Source organism: Girardinichthys multiradiatus, chromosome 2, assembly GCF_021462225.1.
Source record: "Girardinichthys multiradiatus isolate DD_20200921_A chromosome 2, DD_fGirMul_XY1, whole genome shotgun sequence".
NCBI classification, from domain to species: Eukaryota; Metazoa; Chordata; class Actinopteri; order Cyprinodontiformes; family Goodeidae; genus Girardinichthys; species Girardinichthys multiradiatus.
In genome coordinates this window covers 1,899,606-1,917,560 of record NC_061795.1, presented here as the reverse complement: position 1 = coordinate 1,917,560, position 17,955 = coordinate 1,899,606, and the positions used below count along the sequence as shown (strand labels likewise).

The following is a 17,955-nucleotide window of genomic DNA, read 5'->3' as shown; positions in this document are numbered from 1 at the left end:
ATACATTTAATTAAATTATACCTTATGCCACACCTTGTCAACTATTGTTGTTTTTAATGTGCCATAGAAATAAACTGTGACTTGACTTTTTCACTTAAATTCAAAGGCCAACACTTAGTTGTGCATGATTGTGAAGTGGAACGAAAATAATACAAATTTGAAAAGTATGTTCTGTGTCAACCTTCTACTTTGACACATTTCCCTGTACCTGCTAAAGAAAAGCATCACCAGAGCATCATACTGCTACATCTGTGTTTCTATAAGAGGAGGTGAGTTAACCCCTTTTAGACCATTGTTGTCTCAAACTTAATGCAGCTGAAATGCCTATTAAAGCACATTCAGCACATACCAAGGGACTTACTAGCACTCTACCGCAGTCTAGCGGTCAGAGTGTGAATGACATCTGGTTGTGATTTTACAGTATTAAGTTGTATTTGAAATATTATGATGATGGACCAGAATCTACTGTGCAGAAACTTATGATAAGCCCTGATTAGCATGCCCACTTATGGTTAATGTCTCTAATTTACATCACGCCTAAGATTTATTTATGGCCTATATTCAAATTAACAGTCTCTATTTATGTTAGCATCAGCCTGACAGCAAAAATACTATTAGTTTTTCACTGTAAGTAAATTTAGGAAGTTAAGCACGATGATGAAGTATTTACATTTTGTCCACACAAACAAGATTTTAACAAGATCATTGTCTTCCATATGTTTCCTATGCCCCCTACATGCCTTGTGACAACCTGCAAATAAGACATCTGTTGTACGCAAATAATAGTTACCCATGTGACAGATTCTTCCACCTGAGTTCTGCAGCTCCTCCGGAGTTACCACGGGCCTCTTGGCTGCTTCTCTGATTAATGCTCCCCTTGTCAGGTAATGGCCAAGTCTCTTTCCATTTCCCAGTGACAGATTTAACAGGGCTTTAAGTTTCTCCACAACCGTATCACTAATCTGTCTGGGTCTTTATGATGCTGCTCATTCACTAATGTTCTGGAACAGACCTTTGAGGCCTTCTCACAACAGCTAGATTTGTACTGAAATGAAATAACACACAAGTAGACTATTAACTAATAAGGCAACACCTGAAGGCCTTGTGGCATTGGATTTTTATCCATCCATCCATTTTCTATACCTGCTTCTTCACAGGAGAGCTGCTAAACCCTGGACAGGTTGGCTGTTCATTGTAGGACAACACAGAAACACACATAGGACAAACAACAACACCTAAGAGCAATTGAGAGAGACCAATTAACCTAACAGTCATGTTTTTGGACTGTGGGAGGAAGCCAGAGTACCTGGAGAGAACCCACGCATGCATGGGGAGAACATGCAAACTCCATGCAGAAACACCCGCGGCCAGGAGTTGAACCAAGGACCTTCTTGATGCAAGGCAGCAATGCTACCAATTGCACCACCTTTCAGCCCTCAGTTTTTCATTTTAAAATAATTTTGAAAATGAAATACCATTTTCCTTCCACAGTAACATGCATTCAAATTTGTTATTGTATTATGGGAAAATTTGAAAAAAAGTTAAAAGAGTATGAGTACATTTGCAAGCTTTGCACAGTTTTAAAGTGCAATAAGATATAGATATGTCAAAAATAATTCAGCAAGTCTCTTAAGGTGGAACATCTTGGGAAGACCTTCTGATATTTTCTCCTTTAAATTTAGTTACCCATTAAAAAATGTGCTCCAAGCAGCACAGGCCTCTCATGGCATTGTATCACTCAACCAGCCTTTTTACAAAACATGCCTAAATTTGTCTCTGCCCTTTTCGCACAGAAGACATGATGGTAAGCTGCAGCAGATGGCCACACAGGCTTCCTATTTCCACAGACTGCTAATTAGAGCTCTAACCACAGCTCACCTTTACTGTCATCCATAGACGGCTTTTAGCGCAATTAGTCTAATGGGATCCAGGCCCATGAATAGTTTGTAATGTTTAGTCTAAGGCAGCCTTTGCAATGGAGCAACTGTATTCCAATGGACAACAAAAGATGTATAATCTTACCACGGCTGACGCAAGACAAGACAGCAACCACAGTTACCTACAGAACATATTTAATTAGATGCATTAATAATTGAACTAATTAGCTCCCATGTGTCTCACAAATGACGAGAGAACCTAGAGCTCCACTTGCACCTCATCAGCTGATTAATTAGCGCGTTGATCGTTAGCTGTCTTGACAGCCTATATGCGATCAGATGAGAGGGCGTATAATGAGGAATAGTTGGTCGATGGTGCTGGTTAATTAGTGTGACCTGATCCAGGGGCCATGTTAGAACAGTTGTTTATGCCACATCGCCTAATGAGAAGGATTTAAGGCCGGATGATCTATTAGGGAAGCAGGCTACAGTGTTGTTTATGGATGTGGTGAGGATTAGCTTTGGGGAGAAAAAAAAGAAACAGAAAAATCCCATAATGTCCCAGTAATATATCAGCAGGGAGGAATAATATGTCTGCGGTGTTCAATACTAACTAAACGTAATGCTCTACTCGCTGTGGTATTTCTATTTATAAATCTGCAGTAAAATGGCCTCAACAGGTCTGGGATTTTACTTCCAAGGGTTAAGTGTTTTTATCTGAATACTTCCCCGACATGACTGACTGTGGGAGGTCTAGCAATGAATATCATCTTCATTGCTATTTCATGTGTTTTCAGTTTCATTAATGATATAACACAGTGTCTTTTTAAATGTCGTCTTTTGAAAACTTTCTTTCTTTCTTTCTTAATGGCCCTTGAAATTTGCCCAGTATCTCTGTTCAGAAAGCGGTACATAAACATTCTTAACTTAGCACAACAATATGAACAATGGTAGCAGCTTGTACATACTGATACTATTGCATTTAAAAAATACTTGTCTTTAACATCTTGTAAGAGAGCTTCAACCAGCATTATATTACTTTTATTAAAGTACTGTTTCTTCCACTGAGAACTAAGACATGGTGCGAATATTTAACAGAACCATGATAAAACAGAGTTTTACATCAGAATCTAGTAAAATGATCTTGTCTTTGTCAGGTTTTAATCCTATTCAAATAAAACCATAAGTGCACAATGACACACAACAGGTTACACATCTCATAGCTTCCACAAAGTCCCACAAAAGCATTTCAGTCACATCAAGACCCGAACTTTGACAGGACCTTTGCAGTGGGCCTAGGTTATGTTATATTTCAGCCAATCAAATGTTTTTTTTGCTGCTGTTTCAAAAAAAGCTTTAGCTGATTTAACAGAATAGTTTGGTTTACAGAGAGGTACAAGGTTTACTCAACAGATATGTTTACATGCGCAAATTTTCTTGCTGGGATTCAAATATGTTTAGATTTAACAAACAAATTAACTCAGAATACACAGTTTATAGGAGAAAATCAAATAATCCAATTATGATATGCGTACATGCACCAGCCTTCATTCTGAAGCACTTTGACATGTACAGCATTCTCAAATTCCCGTAAAACAACCGCCTGCGCTGAAAAAAAAATTTACAAATGCGGAAGTGTGTTGGATCTGAGTGTTCTGACCACCCAGAATGGACCCATGCCAGGTTCTGAGGGTGGTTGAGGCGTTATTGCTTTCCACAGTTAAGCTACAGGCTCAGCAACATATGATGTTGCTGTTCTTGCGTTACAGGATGAGAGAGTGGGAGGGAATCAACATCCCTCCAATATTGCCAGTAAAGGCAGAAATGCGTCACGTTGACATAGGGCACACGTGCAGTCAGCTCAGTTTGCCCCAATCAGAATGAGATGATCGGAACAACTGTTTACATAGACGCCATTCGGACTGTGGGTTGGCATAAACCACCCCTCTCATTCAGAATAAAATTTCATTTTTATTAAGCCGAATCACATCAAAATCTTCCAATTGGCATGTTTACATGATCCAGTTGTATTCTGATCGCTTCTTTATCCTAAATACTTATGTTCATGTAAGAGCTAGCACTCCTGACCTACTGTGCTCAACAGTTGGTGTCCGGTGGTTGTACTTTGACGGTTTTTGGTCTTTGCCAATGATGTTGCATATTAAAGCAAAACATTCTTTATTTTGTTCTCCTTTGTCTGAATGACATTGTCGCAGATGTCTTCTGCTTCATTCGGATCAGATGCAAAAATTGTGTGTGAAACAAACCTAAGTCATACTGCCTTATTGTTTCTAGAGCAGGTAGGCTATCTTGTAACCCTTTTAGGACAAGCACACTTGTTCGGTCTTTCGACTCTGTCATAATCTCTACATTTATCATGCCAACAAAGGCCTGGTTTGAGATAAATCTTTGGGGGTTTTGCCAGTTTCTAAGCATTACATGATCTGACCAGAGTAAATTTGTTTAGGGGCTACTAATTGTTCATTAGGAATCTGTCTTAAATGTTTTCTGCTTGTGAATAATCCTCTTCACAGATTCTTGACACTGTTTTATTGTTAGAAAATGGTCCTAAAACCCTTGGCCGATGGGTTTCTTGAAGCCCATTGCTGATATCATTGTGTTTCATTGGCACTGCTACAGTATTTTGAGTATTTAGTGTAATGGATTATATGTTTGGATTATATTTTAACTCAGAAATTGACATTTTCAAATTTGAAATGGCAAATATTACAAGAGGGGTCTCTGAAGTAGGAATTCTGAGTAGGACAATCTGAGGTTTTTTACCAACCTTAAAATCTAATATAGTCCCTTTGCACATAAAATATGGTGATACCCGGAGTAAATAAATAAATACAAGTTTACGTGTATCTCTGACTATTTTTTTTATCTAATTGAACTCCTGCTTCCACCCACATATATAAAAAAAGAAAAACATGACTGTAAGGTTAATTGTTCTCTTCAAATTGCCCTATGAGTGTGTGCATAGTTGTTTGTTCTGTGCGTCTCTGTGATGGACTGTGATGGACTGTGCGACACTGCATGGATAAGCGGGTATAAACGATGGATGGATTACTGGATCTCAACGCAAACTCCATTACTGGACATGTTAATACAGTATTTAAATATACAAAGCATGTTAAAGTATGTGATTATTAGCTTTTATTGCTAACAGTCGTTAGCCTGCTTACTAGCCTTTCATTTGCATTTATTAAAAAAATATATATTTAAAATGATTAAAGACAAAAAGTTTTTGGGAGTTCCACTAAAGACAGCCTAAGTACCACCAGTGGCACCTGTACCACAATTTGTGGACCTTTAAGTTAGCTTTACTGTTTCAGAAATGACAGCCTATCCTTTGTGCTTTGGTACAGCATATTCCTACCTAGAAATAATCTATTATTAAAGCTTAAAAAAAGACTGTATTTTAAGAAAAAAAAAACCAACATGGACAGCGGCTGCGCGCCTGTCTTGCTGAAAAGCCCCGGCTTTGACTACAGGGCGCCCCGGAGATAATTGGTGTCCTTGGAGTAGAATAAGCTCATTTTAAAACACCTCAGGCCCGGGCTGCCCCGGTGTGTGTGACTGTGTATTGCATAATTGATTCCAATGAGGGAGGGGCGGTTCCTATCAGATCCATTCTAAGCGTAATGACTTTGTATAATTAGCACACAGAAGCTAAAAAACAAAAAAACAAAACCATTTGACTGTGGACGTTTTTTCTTTTCCTTTTTTTGCAGTGGGAGAAACAGAGAGAGAGGGAGGGAGCTGAGCAGAGGCTCGGTCTGTGCAGAAGGGCTCATTGCAGTGAGAGGAACGACCGCAGTCCGTGCAGATACAGACATACTTAGGCACTGACAGCCAAGACAGCATTCACATGGTCTTGATTTAAGGACATATCCTCATGCCGTAAAGGTGATACTCCAGAACCTCATCTGTCATTCATCCACGGTTTCATTTTTTCACTGAGAAGATAGAGATTGGTCGTTCTTTCTCACCTTTCTCCGGACACAATGAGGAGCAGATCCGAAGTTTGAGCGACTCCAGACTGATCGCAGTCATTTACACTCCGCTCCGAGTCTGTCTGTGTTGATTATCGCTGTTATTTTGCAGGCAGAAGAAGTGCTGGTAGTTCTTCTATCCTTGTTGGATTGTAGCATTTTCTCCCTGAAGGATGGTGCTAGACAAGGAGGAGAGTAAGTATGTGAGCTGAGATGTACTGTAGGTTTCAACTTGAGTAACTAAATACTCAGTGGAGTATGGAAATGTACTTTATCTGCTGAGATTTTTTTTGTATAGCTAAAGCTCTTAGGCTATTTGTTGACAAAAGTATTGCCCAGTTGTACTTGTTTTTTTTTAAAGTATTTTACTACAATGGACTCCTTTGAACAGATATGCAGCCGAATTGTCTGTTATCTCCAATAAAATTTTAAATGTATGAAACCAATAAGGACTGAAAAATGAAATACTGACTCAGAATAAACAGGGGGACTGCAGTGCCCTATGATGCCATCAACAAGAAACTTAATTGGGGGGTCTCTACCAGCTTTACCTATCTAGAGTCTGAAATGTTCACCCATTCTTCTTGGGTCTGACCTTGACTGGGCCATTCTAGCAGATGAGTAGGCTTTGATCTAACCCCGTTCCATTGTAGCTATGGCCGTGTGTTTAGGGGTCTTGTCCTGCAGAAAGTGAAATCTCAAGTCTTTTGCAGAAGAAAAGCCTCAGTATGATACTGGTACCACCATGTTCGCCATGGGGATGGTGTGTTCAGAGAGATGTGCAGCACTTTGCATCAAGCCCCTCTTGCAACTCCGTAAAGACCAGATTTGTGGAATGCACAACCAATAGTTGTCCAATTAACAGATTCTTCCACTTAAGCTGTCAATCTCTCCAGCTTCTTTAGAGTTACCACCTGCCTCTTGGGTGGTTCTCACCCTGCCTGTCAGTTTAGGTCATGTCTTGGTAGTTTTGAAGTTGTGCCATAGTCTTTCAGTTTTCAGATGATGGATTAAACATGTTCTCTTTGAGATGTTCAAAGCTTGAGATATTGTTTTACTACCCTACAATGATTGAACCTTCTGCAGAACGTTATCTCTGACCTGTCTGCTGTGTTCTTTGGTCTTCATGATGCTGTCTGCTAATGTTTCCAACCAATGCTCTGACAGTGGCACAACAGCAGGATTTAGACTGATACTAAATCACACATGTGAACTTCTCAATGCAGTTGAACTAAGTTTTACTGAGGGGTGTCAAAACAAACTGGGCTGTGAATACATATGCAGAGCAAACCTTTTAGATTTTCATTTGTAAAAAGGAATCCTGTGTTACTTTGCGTTGATCTGTCAAATAAATTCCAAACTAAATACTTTTAAGCTTGAAAAATGTGTAAACATTTCAAGAGATATAAATACTTTTGCATATCACTATTATAAAAAGTTCAAATTACACCTTGTATGTCTTTTTGCTCCGCTGCAAGTCCTTTTTTTCTTGATGTCGCAAGATCTTTCAAATAATATTACAAAAAGGAAACAGTAACAGTTGTTTTGCCAGGTTTCATGTGATCCCCAAACTGGGAAATACTGGAATTAAGTTTAGTGATATGCATTACCCTATGGTTGAAAACGGACTTTGGAAAAGTCAGTTCTCAGGTTTCATTTTGGTCATTCTTTCTGTTTCATTTTAGGTGTGTCTGTCGTTCCCCTCCAGTCCAGAGAGAAGCCAAGAGGCTGTGCTGGCTGTAATGGGAAGATCCGGGACCGCTTCATGCTGCAGGCGCTAGACAGGTTCTGGCATGAGGACTGTCTGAAGTGTGCCTGTTGTGACTGCCGCCTGGGCCGAGTGGGCTCCACCCTGTACACCCGGGCAAACCTTATCCTGTGCCGCAGAGACTACCTGAGGTATGGCGTCCATGTGTGGGAACAAAATTATTGTCTACACCATCACTTTCTGCTTAAATCATTCTTGAAAGCACTCTCAGGTATAACCCTAATTAAGATTAAGTGCAGTTTTTGTAACAAAAAAATAGCTGATTAATGCTTTAAATATTGACCAATCATTAATCCACAAGGCTTATTAAGCCTGCATCCTGAATTTTAGAGTTGCACCACACTGCAACTTTGCAAGATTTATCAGTTCTAGATGCATTTCTCCCCTATTTGATTCTTTGCTGTAGCGGTTTTTGACTTGTGCACAAATCAGACTGCAACAAATTTACATTCCTCAACACATAAACTAGCTTAAGGGTTCAAGGGTTTGGGAGAACTGACATCAAATGCAACAGTCAGCAGCAAGCTTACGCAGTTGGAAGAATGAATGCAGGAACAGAAAAGACAAGCTGCTGACCTTTTACTATGTTTTGAGTCATTGTCAGGAAATATAGAGTGAAGCCAGAACAGTTGGGTTGGTACTTTTTCTAGACCTACCCTTGTTTCTAAAAATGAATTATGAAACTTTTCATGTGTTTGATTTGTTCTGCAGAAAATGAAAGAAAAGACATGTTGGAATAAAGTTATGAGAGGTAAAATGTAAGGGGGGGAAAAAGAGGTTTCTTTCCAAAATGATAAGTAGAGACAGGATGCCTCTAAACACTGGATGCTTTTGGACATCTTTGTTAATGCTGCTTAAGGTTGCCCAGTCCTTTTCTGTGTTTAGCAGAAAAACACATGTTGAAATGTGACTTTTTAAGGCCATAGGACAGGTTCAAATTTAGCCTAAACCAAAACATTGAAAATCACTTGGTTAGACAATTTGCTGAACCTCTAGCACATTTCAGCCAAATTTAGACACCAACAGATGTCTTCATAGTGATGTCTTTTCACCTTTCAGTTTTCAACCATCATTTCACAGATGGAGGGCAACGTTACCTTTTCTTTGTCTAATTTAATGAAAATTTGCCAGGGGGTGGAAGCTTGCCAGCAAACTGTGGAGAAAAACAGTAAAGACCACAAAAAAGCAATTCTTTGCAGGTTCTCAGGGAATGTATGTGGTTTGTTAAGGAAAAGTAAGTTCAAAGTTCACACTTTTGTAGCTAATGCAGCCTTTGAGGTTTTAGTATTGGCTAACTTAAGACAGTTAAGACTTAACAATAACTACAACTTTATTTAAACATATTTTTTCCTAAGACTTAATATTTTTTCTTATCTTATTTATCCCCAATGTTCAGGACTTTGTTTCAGCTGTGGCTGGTGTTAAAGCACTTTAAATACAGTTGATGATGATGAGTACTAAGTTAGCTTAGTCAGCTAACTCTCTATGTTAAGCTAATGGTCTCTTGGTTATATATTTGGTGTTTTTATAAAGTAGAATGTGATACACTGAGTAACTAACTAGATCGCTTAAGTTTTCTTTCAAACAAAAAAAATAATATATATATATAAAGTTGTGGCATCTTCAAAAAAAGTATTTTTAGCTTTCTTGCCCAAAAGTATATTGGAGCTTGTTGGAATAGCATAAAACAAAGACAGTGGAAACCAGTATAAATCCACTCTTTGTAGTTTTTTAGGGAAATCATGGACTCTTTTGGTAACTGCTTTATAAATAATTCCAGTTTAATGCAGATTTAGCTAGCTGTGTCATGTCTACTCTCTCTATGCTAAACCAAGTCTCTACCCAGAGTACAGTATAATTAGTTTAGCCGTCTCTCACTGAGCTGAGCTAAGCTAAATATTTTCTGGTTATAAGTTTATTGTTTTTACAAAGCTTGTCAAGAATATTAATATCTACCTAGTTTGCAAACTGACTTAATGTCAAAAATCTATTTGAACCCTTTTTAGGGTAAAACATATGATATAACTTACAATATGATTGAAAGAAAAAGAAGAATATGATGCACAAGATTGAATTTACTCAAGATTTTCTCTAATCCCCACAGTCTTGTGTTTAGATATATACATTGCCTACATGCCTCTAAATCTTCTAATAAGTGACGCTGATGGTCCTAGAATATGTTTCACTTGAAAAGGCCGAGGCTTATTAAACTGGTGATGATGATTGCTTGAAGATGGTAGTTGCTATTTGCCACGGTTTATTTGACAGGACTGATTGGATTGAACAATAATCAAAACCATGGGAGAGTTCAAGGAACTCAGTGAATATCTATGAAAGACAATTTTAGACTAAAAAAAGGTGAGGAATTTCTTTCAATCTAGTTTTAAAAAAAGGGAAGCAGTCCAAACAGCAAATGATTTGCTAAAGTCACCACATTGCCAAGGCCTGAAAGAAAATACAAAATGTCACCCTTAAATGTAAGACTAATTGTTAAAATGTTCAGGAGTATTCTAGGGTTTTACTTCCCATAAACTGAAACTTGCTTCATCACTAGTGTCACTGAACAGCTCTATCAAAATGAGCCTCTCTGAACTGCCTCTGGCTGATCATAAATCACATTTTAATGTGGTAAATTCACATTTGCATGTGAGCTTTTGAAAATCAACTTGGCATTGCTGAACCTAAGTAGGTGTAAGGTGGAAATAAGTGTGGTCATTATGGAGCGTTGCACGTTTGTGTTGAATGTCACCCTTTTTAGGGGATTAAAACATATTGGTGACGTTTGATGCCTTTCCGGTTTTCTTCAGACGTCGCCACTACTAAAGGAAGTTCTCCTTGGGCAGTGTTGGGCAGTGAGTGGAGCTAACATTTTTGAGAACTTTGAACTGAATGCTACAGATATTTAAATGGGGTACGTCATAAAAACGAAGCTCATCTTGATGTCATGTAACTGCGCTCCTTTTGGGGGTCAGCGAACTTTACAAGTTGTTTTAGAGGTAAACTTTGGATATTATACAAATTAAAAGGATCCACATTGGTAATTCAGGCTGATGCCTATGCCCTTTCTTTAAACTGGACTATGCTGCCTTTGGCTTTACTTTATACATTAAGATATTAATTGAAGACTCAAGCTTCAACCCTTAAAACTATCAGGTTAGACTGAGGTGTTTATTGGTGCCTGATTGTGTGCTTTGATTATGAATGGGAGGTGAAGCAAAGATGCACATAGAGGCTGCAGCTTCGAACTCCTCTCCAACCATTCTGCTGGTAAGTAACTGATAAATATTTACAAGTGACCTGAGTGCATTCTGATTTTATGGGTGTGAAATTATGAAAAAATTTGCATTTAGTAAGATCTTTTTTCCAAGACAACTTTAACTTTCAGTATTTCAGACAAAGATTGAGCTACATTGCCTCAATTACAAGAAGGATGTTTGGAGGAGTTAAGGTGAGGCTTTCAACCCTAAAATCTCTGCACCTGGTGTTAAACATAGTGGTGGTAGCATCATGTTCTAGGGCTGTTTCACTTTCAGTGGTACTGGTCCATTGCAAAACGTGAATGGGATCATGAAGAATTAGGACTATCTATCTTTGCCAGTTTTCCAGTTCAATCAGTAGCCAGACTGGAATGAGTAAGGCCCCTTTCAAAGCCTTATACATTAAAGTATAAGAACTCTATCTCATCTTCAAGAAGAGTGGACAACCATCCAGCCAGAACTGTCCTGGAAACTTTTTAATGGCCACAAGCAAAATCCGATAAAGGGCAACCTACTAAGGAACAGTTAACCAACTACCAGTGGGGATGTACAGATATACTTAAAGTTATTTATATAATTCTGACTCTGTGTTAACTAGAAAAAAAATCTACAGTAAATTCAAGCGTATGTAACCGGTTCTGTTTTATAATCATTCCAGCCTTGTTAAAGGATGGTTCAAATAAATCATTAAAAGCCCCAAACTAATGTGATATTCATGGCTATGGTGGCTAAACAAAACAGTACCTTTCTACATACCAATCTAATGTTTGATTTAAATCAACAGGATTTTATAACATTGGATAATCTGAAGGTTACACTCCGAAAACATTTCTTGGCTAAATTAGCGACGTGTGGTGTCAGGTCAGCAGCAGAACTCCTGATTTCTCAGCCCCAATGCAGAACTCATGTGTTAGTCTCATGTACAATCCAGCTGGATTTCGTTGGAGCTAAGTCGCTCATTAGCTGCGCTACACTTAGGAGACCAAAACTCCTTTTGACAGTTAAATTGGTTAGATTGCCTCCTGTTTCCCTCATCATTGCAAGAGTGCAGACCAAAAGCCTTTGAAGAGCTGGATTAAAACCATGTGATTTCTTTTAATTGGACCATTAGTGGAGAATTAGCATTGAGCTTCGTAGCCTCGTTAAGGACTAAGGAAAAAAAAACCACCAGGTGCTTGTGAAGGACTCATGCTCATTAGATCAAAACATTCTAGTAATTAGGGCTTGCTTTTGTTCCCGCGATAGTCATTCATGTAATGACGTTTTTTATTTGTTGTCTCGGCTGTGGGATCCAAATTCTTCATTCTTTTCTCTCTCTCTTACTCCTCGATATCATCTTTTTTCCAAATGTTTCCTCTCTGACCTCCATTTTTTATGTGGCCTCTAATGGAATATGGAAATCAGCTGTGGCCACTTGTCTTCATGCATGTTAGGCTCTGAGGGAGCTGTTTGTTCACTCTGTTGGAGGTGAACAAGAGGTGAAGCCATCTGAAGTTGGCCAGAACACGAGTATTTAAAATCTTGCAGTTAGTTCCAATGTTAGTCTTTTCTCTTCCATGTTAAAGTCAATAACATTTACATTTTAACCCTTACATTTTTAAAACAGGAACTTTGAGCCTGTCTTCACGAATTGTTGGCAGAATAGGAACAACATTGTTAAAATATGGGAGCATACTCATTTTATTCCAGGCTTGCTGGCTGCTTTGCTAGGCCCTTAATCACACCATACACCCTGATGGAAAAAAGCCCCCAACCACAACATTTCTGGCCAGCTGTTTCTGTTTCTGACTAAACTTCCTTGTAACAAGGAATATTTTTCATGGCTACAGAGGACTAATAGTGACATTTGTCCTTAGCCCCCAGTGCAACCAGTCGCCTGACTTAATTAGTAATGTGTAATTTAATAATGTATAAATATAGCTGTTGTGTCTCACCGGTTTGAACATTAGTGAAAAACCAGCATCATGAATACCAAGGAAAACAGCTGACAGGTCAGGGAGGAAGTTGTGGAGTTGTTTACAGCAGGATTAGGATCTAAAATAATATCCTAAGCCTTAAACATCTCACAGAGCACTAGTCAATTCATCACCTGAAAATGGAAAAGTTCACAACCGCATACCTAGCAAGACTTGGCTCTCCACCTAAAAAAGCAGGTCTAGGCAAGGAGGGCAGTGATTGGAGAAGCTACCAAGAGGCCCATTGTAACTCTGCAGGAGCTGCAGAGATCCACCACTCAGGTGGAAGACTTTGTTGACTGGACAATTATTATTCGTACACACCACAACTCAGGCCTTTAATAGCAAAGGTGTTGTCAAAAGAAAACCGTTAGAAACCCATTTTGCAGGAGCTGACGAGCCATGTAGGGAACACATGCAAACATGCGAAGGACATCTGGTTAGATGAGACTAAAACAGACATTTTTGACCTACTTGCTAAATGACTGTAAACTAAAACTGCACAGGACCTTGAACAGACCATCCCCATGTTGAAGCATGGTCGTGGCAGCGTCATGCTGTAGGGATGCTTCTTCCAGCAGGGACAGGGATGCTGGTCAGAGTCGATGGAGAATATGGATAGAGCACAAACTAGAAAAAAAAGAAACAATTAAAGGCTGCAAGAGAGTTGAGAATAGGTATTCCTACTTTGATGCTGGATTAATCACACAATTAGGATATTCTCTTGATATATCTTTTTTGTAGAGCAAAACTGCCCTGGCACATGTAGGCAACTGTCTGCGAGTTGAAAGAGAGTTCAAAGTGGGATGGAGAATCCAATTCAAACAGAACAAAGACCCATACATACAGCAAGGGCTACAATGGAATGATTTAGATCAAAGCATATTCATGTTTTAGAAGGGCCCAGTCAAAGTCCAGATGTAAATTCAATTAAGCATATGTGGCAAGACTTGGAAATTGCTAACCACAGAGACTCTCCATTTAGTCTGATTAAGCTTGAGGTCAATCAGACTAAATGGAAAAATATCAGTTTCTAGAAGGTTATTCCAAAAGATTTGCAGCAGTAATTACAGCAAAACATGGTTCTACAAAGTATTACCATTTGACTGACAACAATGAGAGCTTTGTAGCTACTTTGGCAGCACAGAATTGTCCTTCTGAAACAATGCTTTCAGTCAGCCGTTTTCAACATGTGCAAACATTAACCGTTTTCGACTATCAAGCTTCAGATTTTTTCTTTTATTCCGATCTGCAGTGGGACAACTTGGAAGATGAGTGGATAATAAACTTAATGGTTTGCAGCAGTTTTTTTATGACATGGCTGCAGTTTCTTTTTATGAGAAGCTCATCCTATCATGTTCACATTATTACAATTTGGAAGTTGATTTGTGTCCTTTCTCCCACTTGGCTGCATATACGGATGATGTTATTAGAGCACTGTTGTGAGTAATCTGTTAGAAATGCAGATCACCACTATAAAGCTGTAAATGGTTATGTGGAAATGGTGGATTAGCAACATCTGTGTTGCTCATCTAAGACACACAAGTAAGTTTCTACACTCATACTTTATTCATATTGCCCTGCAAAAGTATTTATATGATGCTTTCCATAATTTGTCATGCTTCTACCACCAACCTCAATTTTTACAGGATTTGATGTGACAGGCCTCCCTAATTAGCACATAATTGCATTAGCCCTCCTGACTGATAAATAGTTTTCAATATTTAAAAAAAAATGTGCTTAGCCCTCCTTAGTCCACTCTGTGTATTACTGCCTTTTGCTGCAGTTACAACTGAAAGCCTATGGGGTTATGTCTCTACCAGCTTAGCATATCTAGAAAATCAAACTTTTGCTCATTCTTCTTTGCAAAATAGCTCAAGCTCACTGAGACTGGTTGGAGAATGTCTGTGAGCATCAATTTCCATGTTTTGCCGAAAGCTATCAAATGATGTTAGGTCTTGACTTTGACTAGGCCATTCTAAAATACGCATGAATATACTTTCTAAACTTTCTAAGTATGTGTTCTCAAACTCCGGGCTTTGAGGGCCGTACTGTAACTTTAAGATGCATCCTTTGTCCAACACACCTGAATCAAATACTTGTGTCATTCTGAGGAGATATTTGATTCAGGTGTGTTGGAGCAGAAACACTTCTAAACGCTGCCAGGTACCGGCCATTTCAGCCCTGATACCGGCCCTCAAGGACAGTAGTTTAAGACTCCAGATCTAACTCATTCTATTGTAGATATGGCTGTATGTTTTGTGTCATTGTTCTGGTAAACCTCTGCTCCAATCTCAAGTATTTTGCTCAACCACAGCATGATGCTTTAACAGAGGCATCATCCGCTGCGTCCTCCACGGGGTTGGAGCTGAAAGCAGGAGATTAGAACATCATTCACTGTAACTTGGTAATCACCAATGGCAGAGTAAAGTGAGTGTAAGAAAACACAATTAGCTAACAGTTTTTGTAACGTAAAAAAACCTTAATTTTTATTGAGTTTAAATCACCTTTTACTGTTAAACTGTTAGATGTGTCCTTCCAAATCAGAGCCTTTTTTGTTTAGGTCACAATATGTCTAACGCTGTGTCAAAAAGTCCGAATTCTGAGACACGGCTAGCTTCTCCTTGTCTCTGTGTTTGTGGACATGTAAAATGTGGTCTTTGATTTCTTGATTTCATCAGAGCATTCTGAGTCCAAGTTTTTATTCCCTGATTTAGTTTTTAGCTTTTGTTTTGCCTTCTTGCCTTCTTATGGTTTGGTTTGCATGTTTTTGGTTTTACGGATGCCTACTCTGTGGTACTGCAGCAAAATGTTACCCACGGGTACTAATAAAGTAACCTGAACCTGAACAAAGCAAAGGATGGCATGCGCAGCTGTTGGTCCATCATTGAGCCCAGTGATAGCAGCCTGATGTTGCTACCACCGTGTTTGTCTAAAAAAACTTAAATACTGATCTGACCTGACCAGAGCACCTTCTTCCACGTTTGCTGGCTAAACTGCAAACTTTCTATGGCTTTCTCTGCAGCTCCTCCAGAGTTACCATGGGCCTCTTGAGGGGATTACAAATATAAAAGAGTTTTCTTCTCTGCCCACTTCATAATTATACACTACTTACTGCTGGTCTATCACATAAAATCACAATTACATTTGAAGTTTTTGGTTGTAATGTGGTTGTAAAAAGGAAAAAGTTTAAGAAGGAATAAATATTTCTGAAAACCATCATATATTGTGTCTTTCCCTACACTGCAGCACTTTGGTGAAATGCATCTATATGCGTGTCCAGATTAAAGGCCTGTTTGTTGTTCTCTCTCCCTCTGCAGGCTCTTTGGGGTGACGGGGAACTGTGCAGCCTGCAGTAAGCTGATCCCTGCCTTTGAGATGGTGATGAGAGCCAGAGACAACGTCTACCATTTAGACTGCTTTGCCTGTCAGCTCTGCCGCCAGAGGTAAGATTAGGGGAGCAATTAGCCAGGGAGATCAAATTCAGTTGACTTATCTGGAAGGTACACCATTGAGCACACTATTAGTGCAGAGTAATCAGAAACTGATTAAATCCATACAGAAAAAAAAGCTTGAAGGGTTAAAGACTTTGTCTAACACTTGAATAGTTAATCAGGCCGTGGCTATGCAAGATTAATTTTCTGATTATTATAGCAGTAGATGTATGCAGTATGAAATTATGCCTGGAAAACTCCTGCGGGAACCTGGCAATCCGTTTGAGGTCCAGTAAGAAACAGAAGCCAGTTCATATTTTCATTCCTCTCTGCAGATTCTGCGTGGGAGACAAGTTTTTCCTCAAGAACAACATGATCCTGTGTCAGCTGGACTATGAAGGAGGCCATCTTAATGGAAGCTCTGACAGACAGCCACAATAAGAGGTAATATTCTGATAACAATGAAACATAGCCCCACACAGCTGCACTGACAGTTTGAACCAAACCAAGCATGAGATATCTTGACAATATATTTCCATGCACATCCAAATTAAGACCATATCTAGACATGCTACTTCCCACCAGAGTCTCACCAGAGACTGCAGACACTTAAATCCCTTTGAGACAAAACCCCATTTGTGGAGTAAGAGTTTGAAGAATAATGGAAATTTCAATAAACTTGTAAATAGTGCCACATTCTTTTAGATTTCTATTAGTTTACATTTTGAAAACGCTGTATCACTTTCCTTCCACGCTATAATTCTGCCCTCATTTGTGTTGGTCTATCACATAAACACCAACAAAATGCACTGAAGTACAAATACCACTAAGGTGAAAAAAGCTTCAAGAAGAATTACTACTTTTCCAAGGCCCTCACTGTAAGTGTGGACGGTGCTATAGTTCCTTCTAATGTCTTCAAATCTTGAATTGTGTCTCAACGCTATGAAGTTTTATACTGGTGGAAAAAAGTCAGATGACATTAAAGAAACCTCTGCATCTGCTGGATGGTTATTGTTTTAGGAAATATTTCTTAAATAAGGGGACTGGGGACTATATTACTGTAGAAAAATACAGATTTGGTGTTCTTGTGAAGTGCTTTTTATCCTCTGCTTGGGATGCTTTATATTTTCTTCTCTCACTGCAGATCTGGAGAGGGACCACGGTGAGCCAGCTGGACCATGAAATTCACAGCAGCACACTTCTCATCAGCTTCTCGCTTCAAACTGAACTCTGAAGAATGTATAAAAAAAAAAAAAAAATCTCAGATTGGACACATTCGCCGCAGCCGATGTTTGAACTCTTTGTTACAGAGCTGGATGGTTAGCTCCCTAAAAACTGACCGTTCTGATCAGATGAGCTCGAGGTCAGCCAGGATGTAAAACTGGAGAAACTGGAGGCGGATGTTTCCCACAATGCTTATTATGGACTGTGAACTGGAGCGGTGCTGTTTTTTAAAAATTAATTTCAAAAGTCTGTTTAAAAAAAAATTTGATACAGCAGATGGATGAAGTCAGTCAGGCAGCGACATCAAATAAAGAAGAGCTCTAAGTTGCCAATGACTGCCAGATTCTACTGGCCATTAATTTTTAGAGTGAAAACTACATACAAAATGATAATGATATAAAATAAAATGAAACCTAATAATAAAAATAAAACCAAATTATAA

The 17,955-nt window shown here is 38.9% G+C and overlaps 1 protein-coding gene across 3 annotated transcripts; it reads left to right on the top strand.

Moving 5' to 3' along the window:
- Positions 1-5,379: 5,379 nt before the first annotated feature.
- Positions 5,380-17,531, top strand: LOC124878398 (rhombotin-1-like). Of its 3 annotated transcripts, none has more exons than XM_047382331.1 (6): positions 5,380-5,521; positions 5,615-6,070; positions 7,561-7,774; positions 16,176-16,301; positions 16,625-16,733; positions 17,434-17,531. In XM_047382331.1, exons 2-5 carry the CDS (start codon positions 6,049-6,051, stop codon positions 16,728-16,730), a joined length of 468 nt encoding a protein of 155 aa, XP_047238287.1. In that variant the 5' UTR covers positions 5,380-5,521; positions 5,615-6,048; the 3' UTR covers positions 16,731-16,733; positions 17,434-17,531. The 3 variants fall into 3 exon arrangements, with proteins under 3 accessions (XP_047238287.1, XP_047238295.1, XP_047238280.1); XM_047382339.1 differs by lacking the exon at positions 5,380-5,521 and having other exon boundaries at positions 5,572-5,789; positions 5,988-6,070; XM_047382324.1 differs by lacking the exon at positions 5,380-5,521 and having other exon boundaries at positions 5,573-6,070.
- The last annotated feature ends 424 nt before the right edge of the window (positions 17,532-17,955 follow it).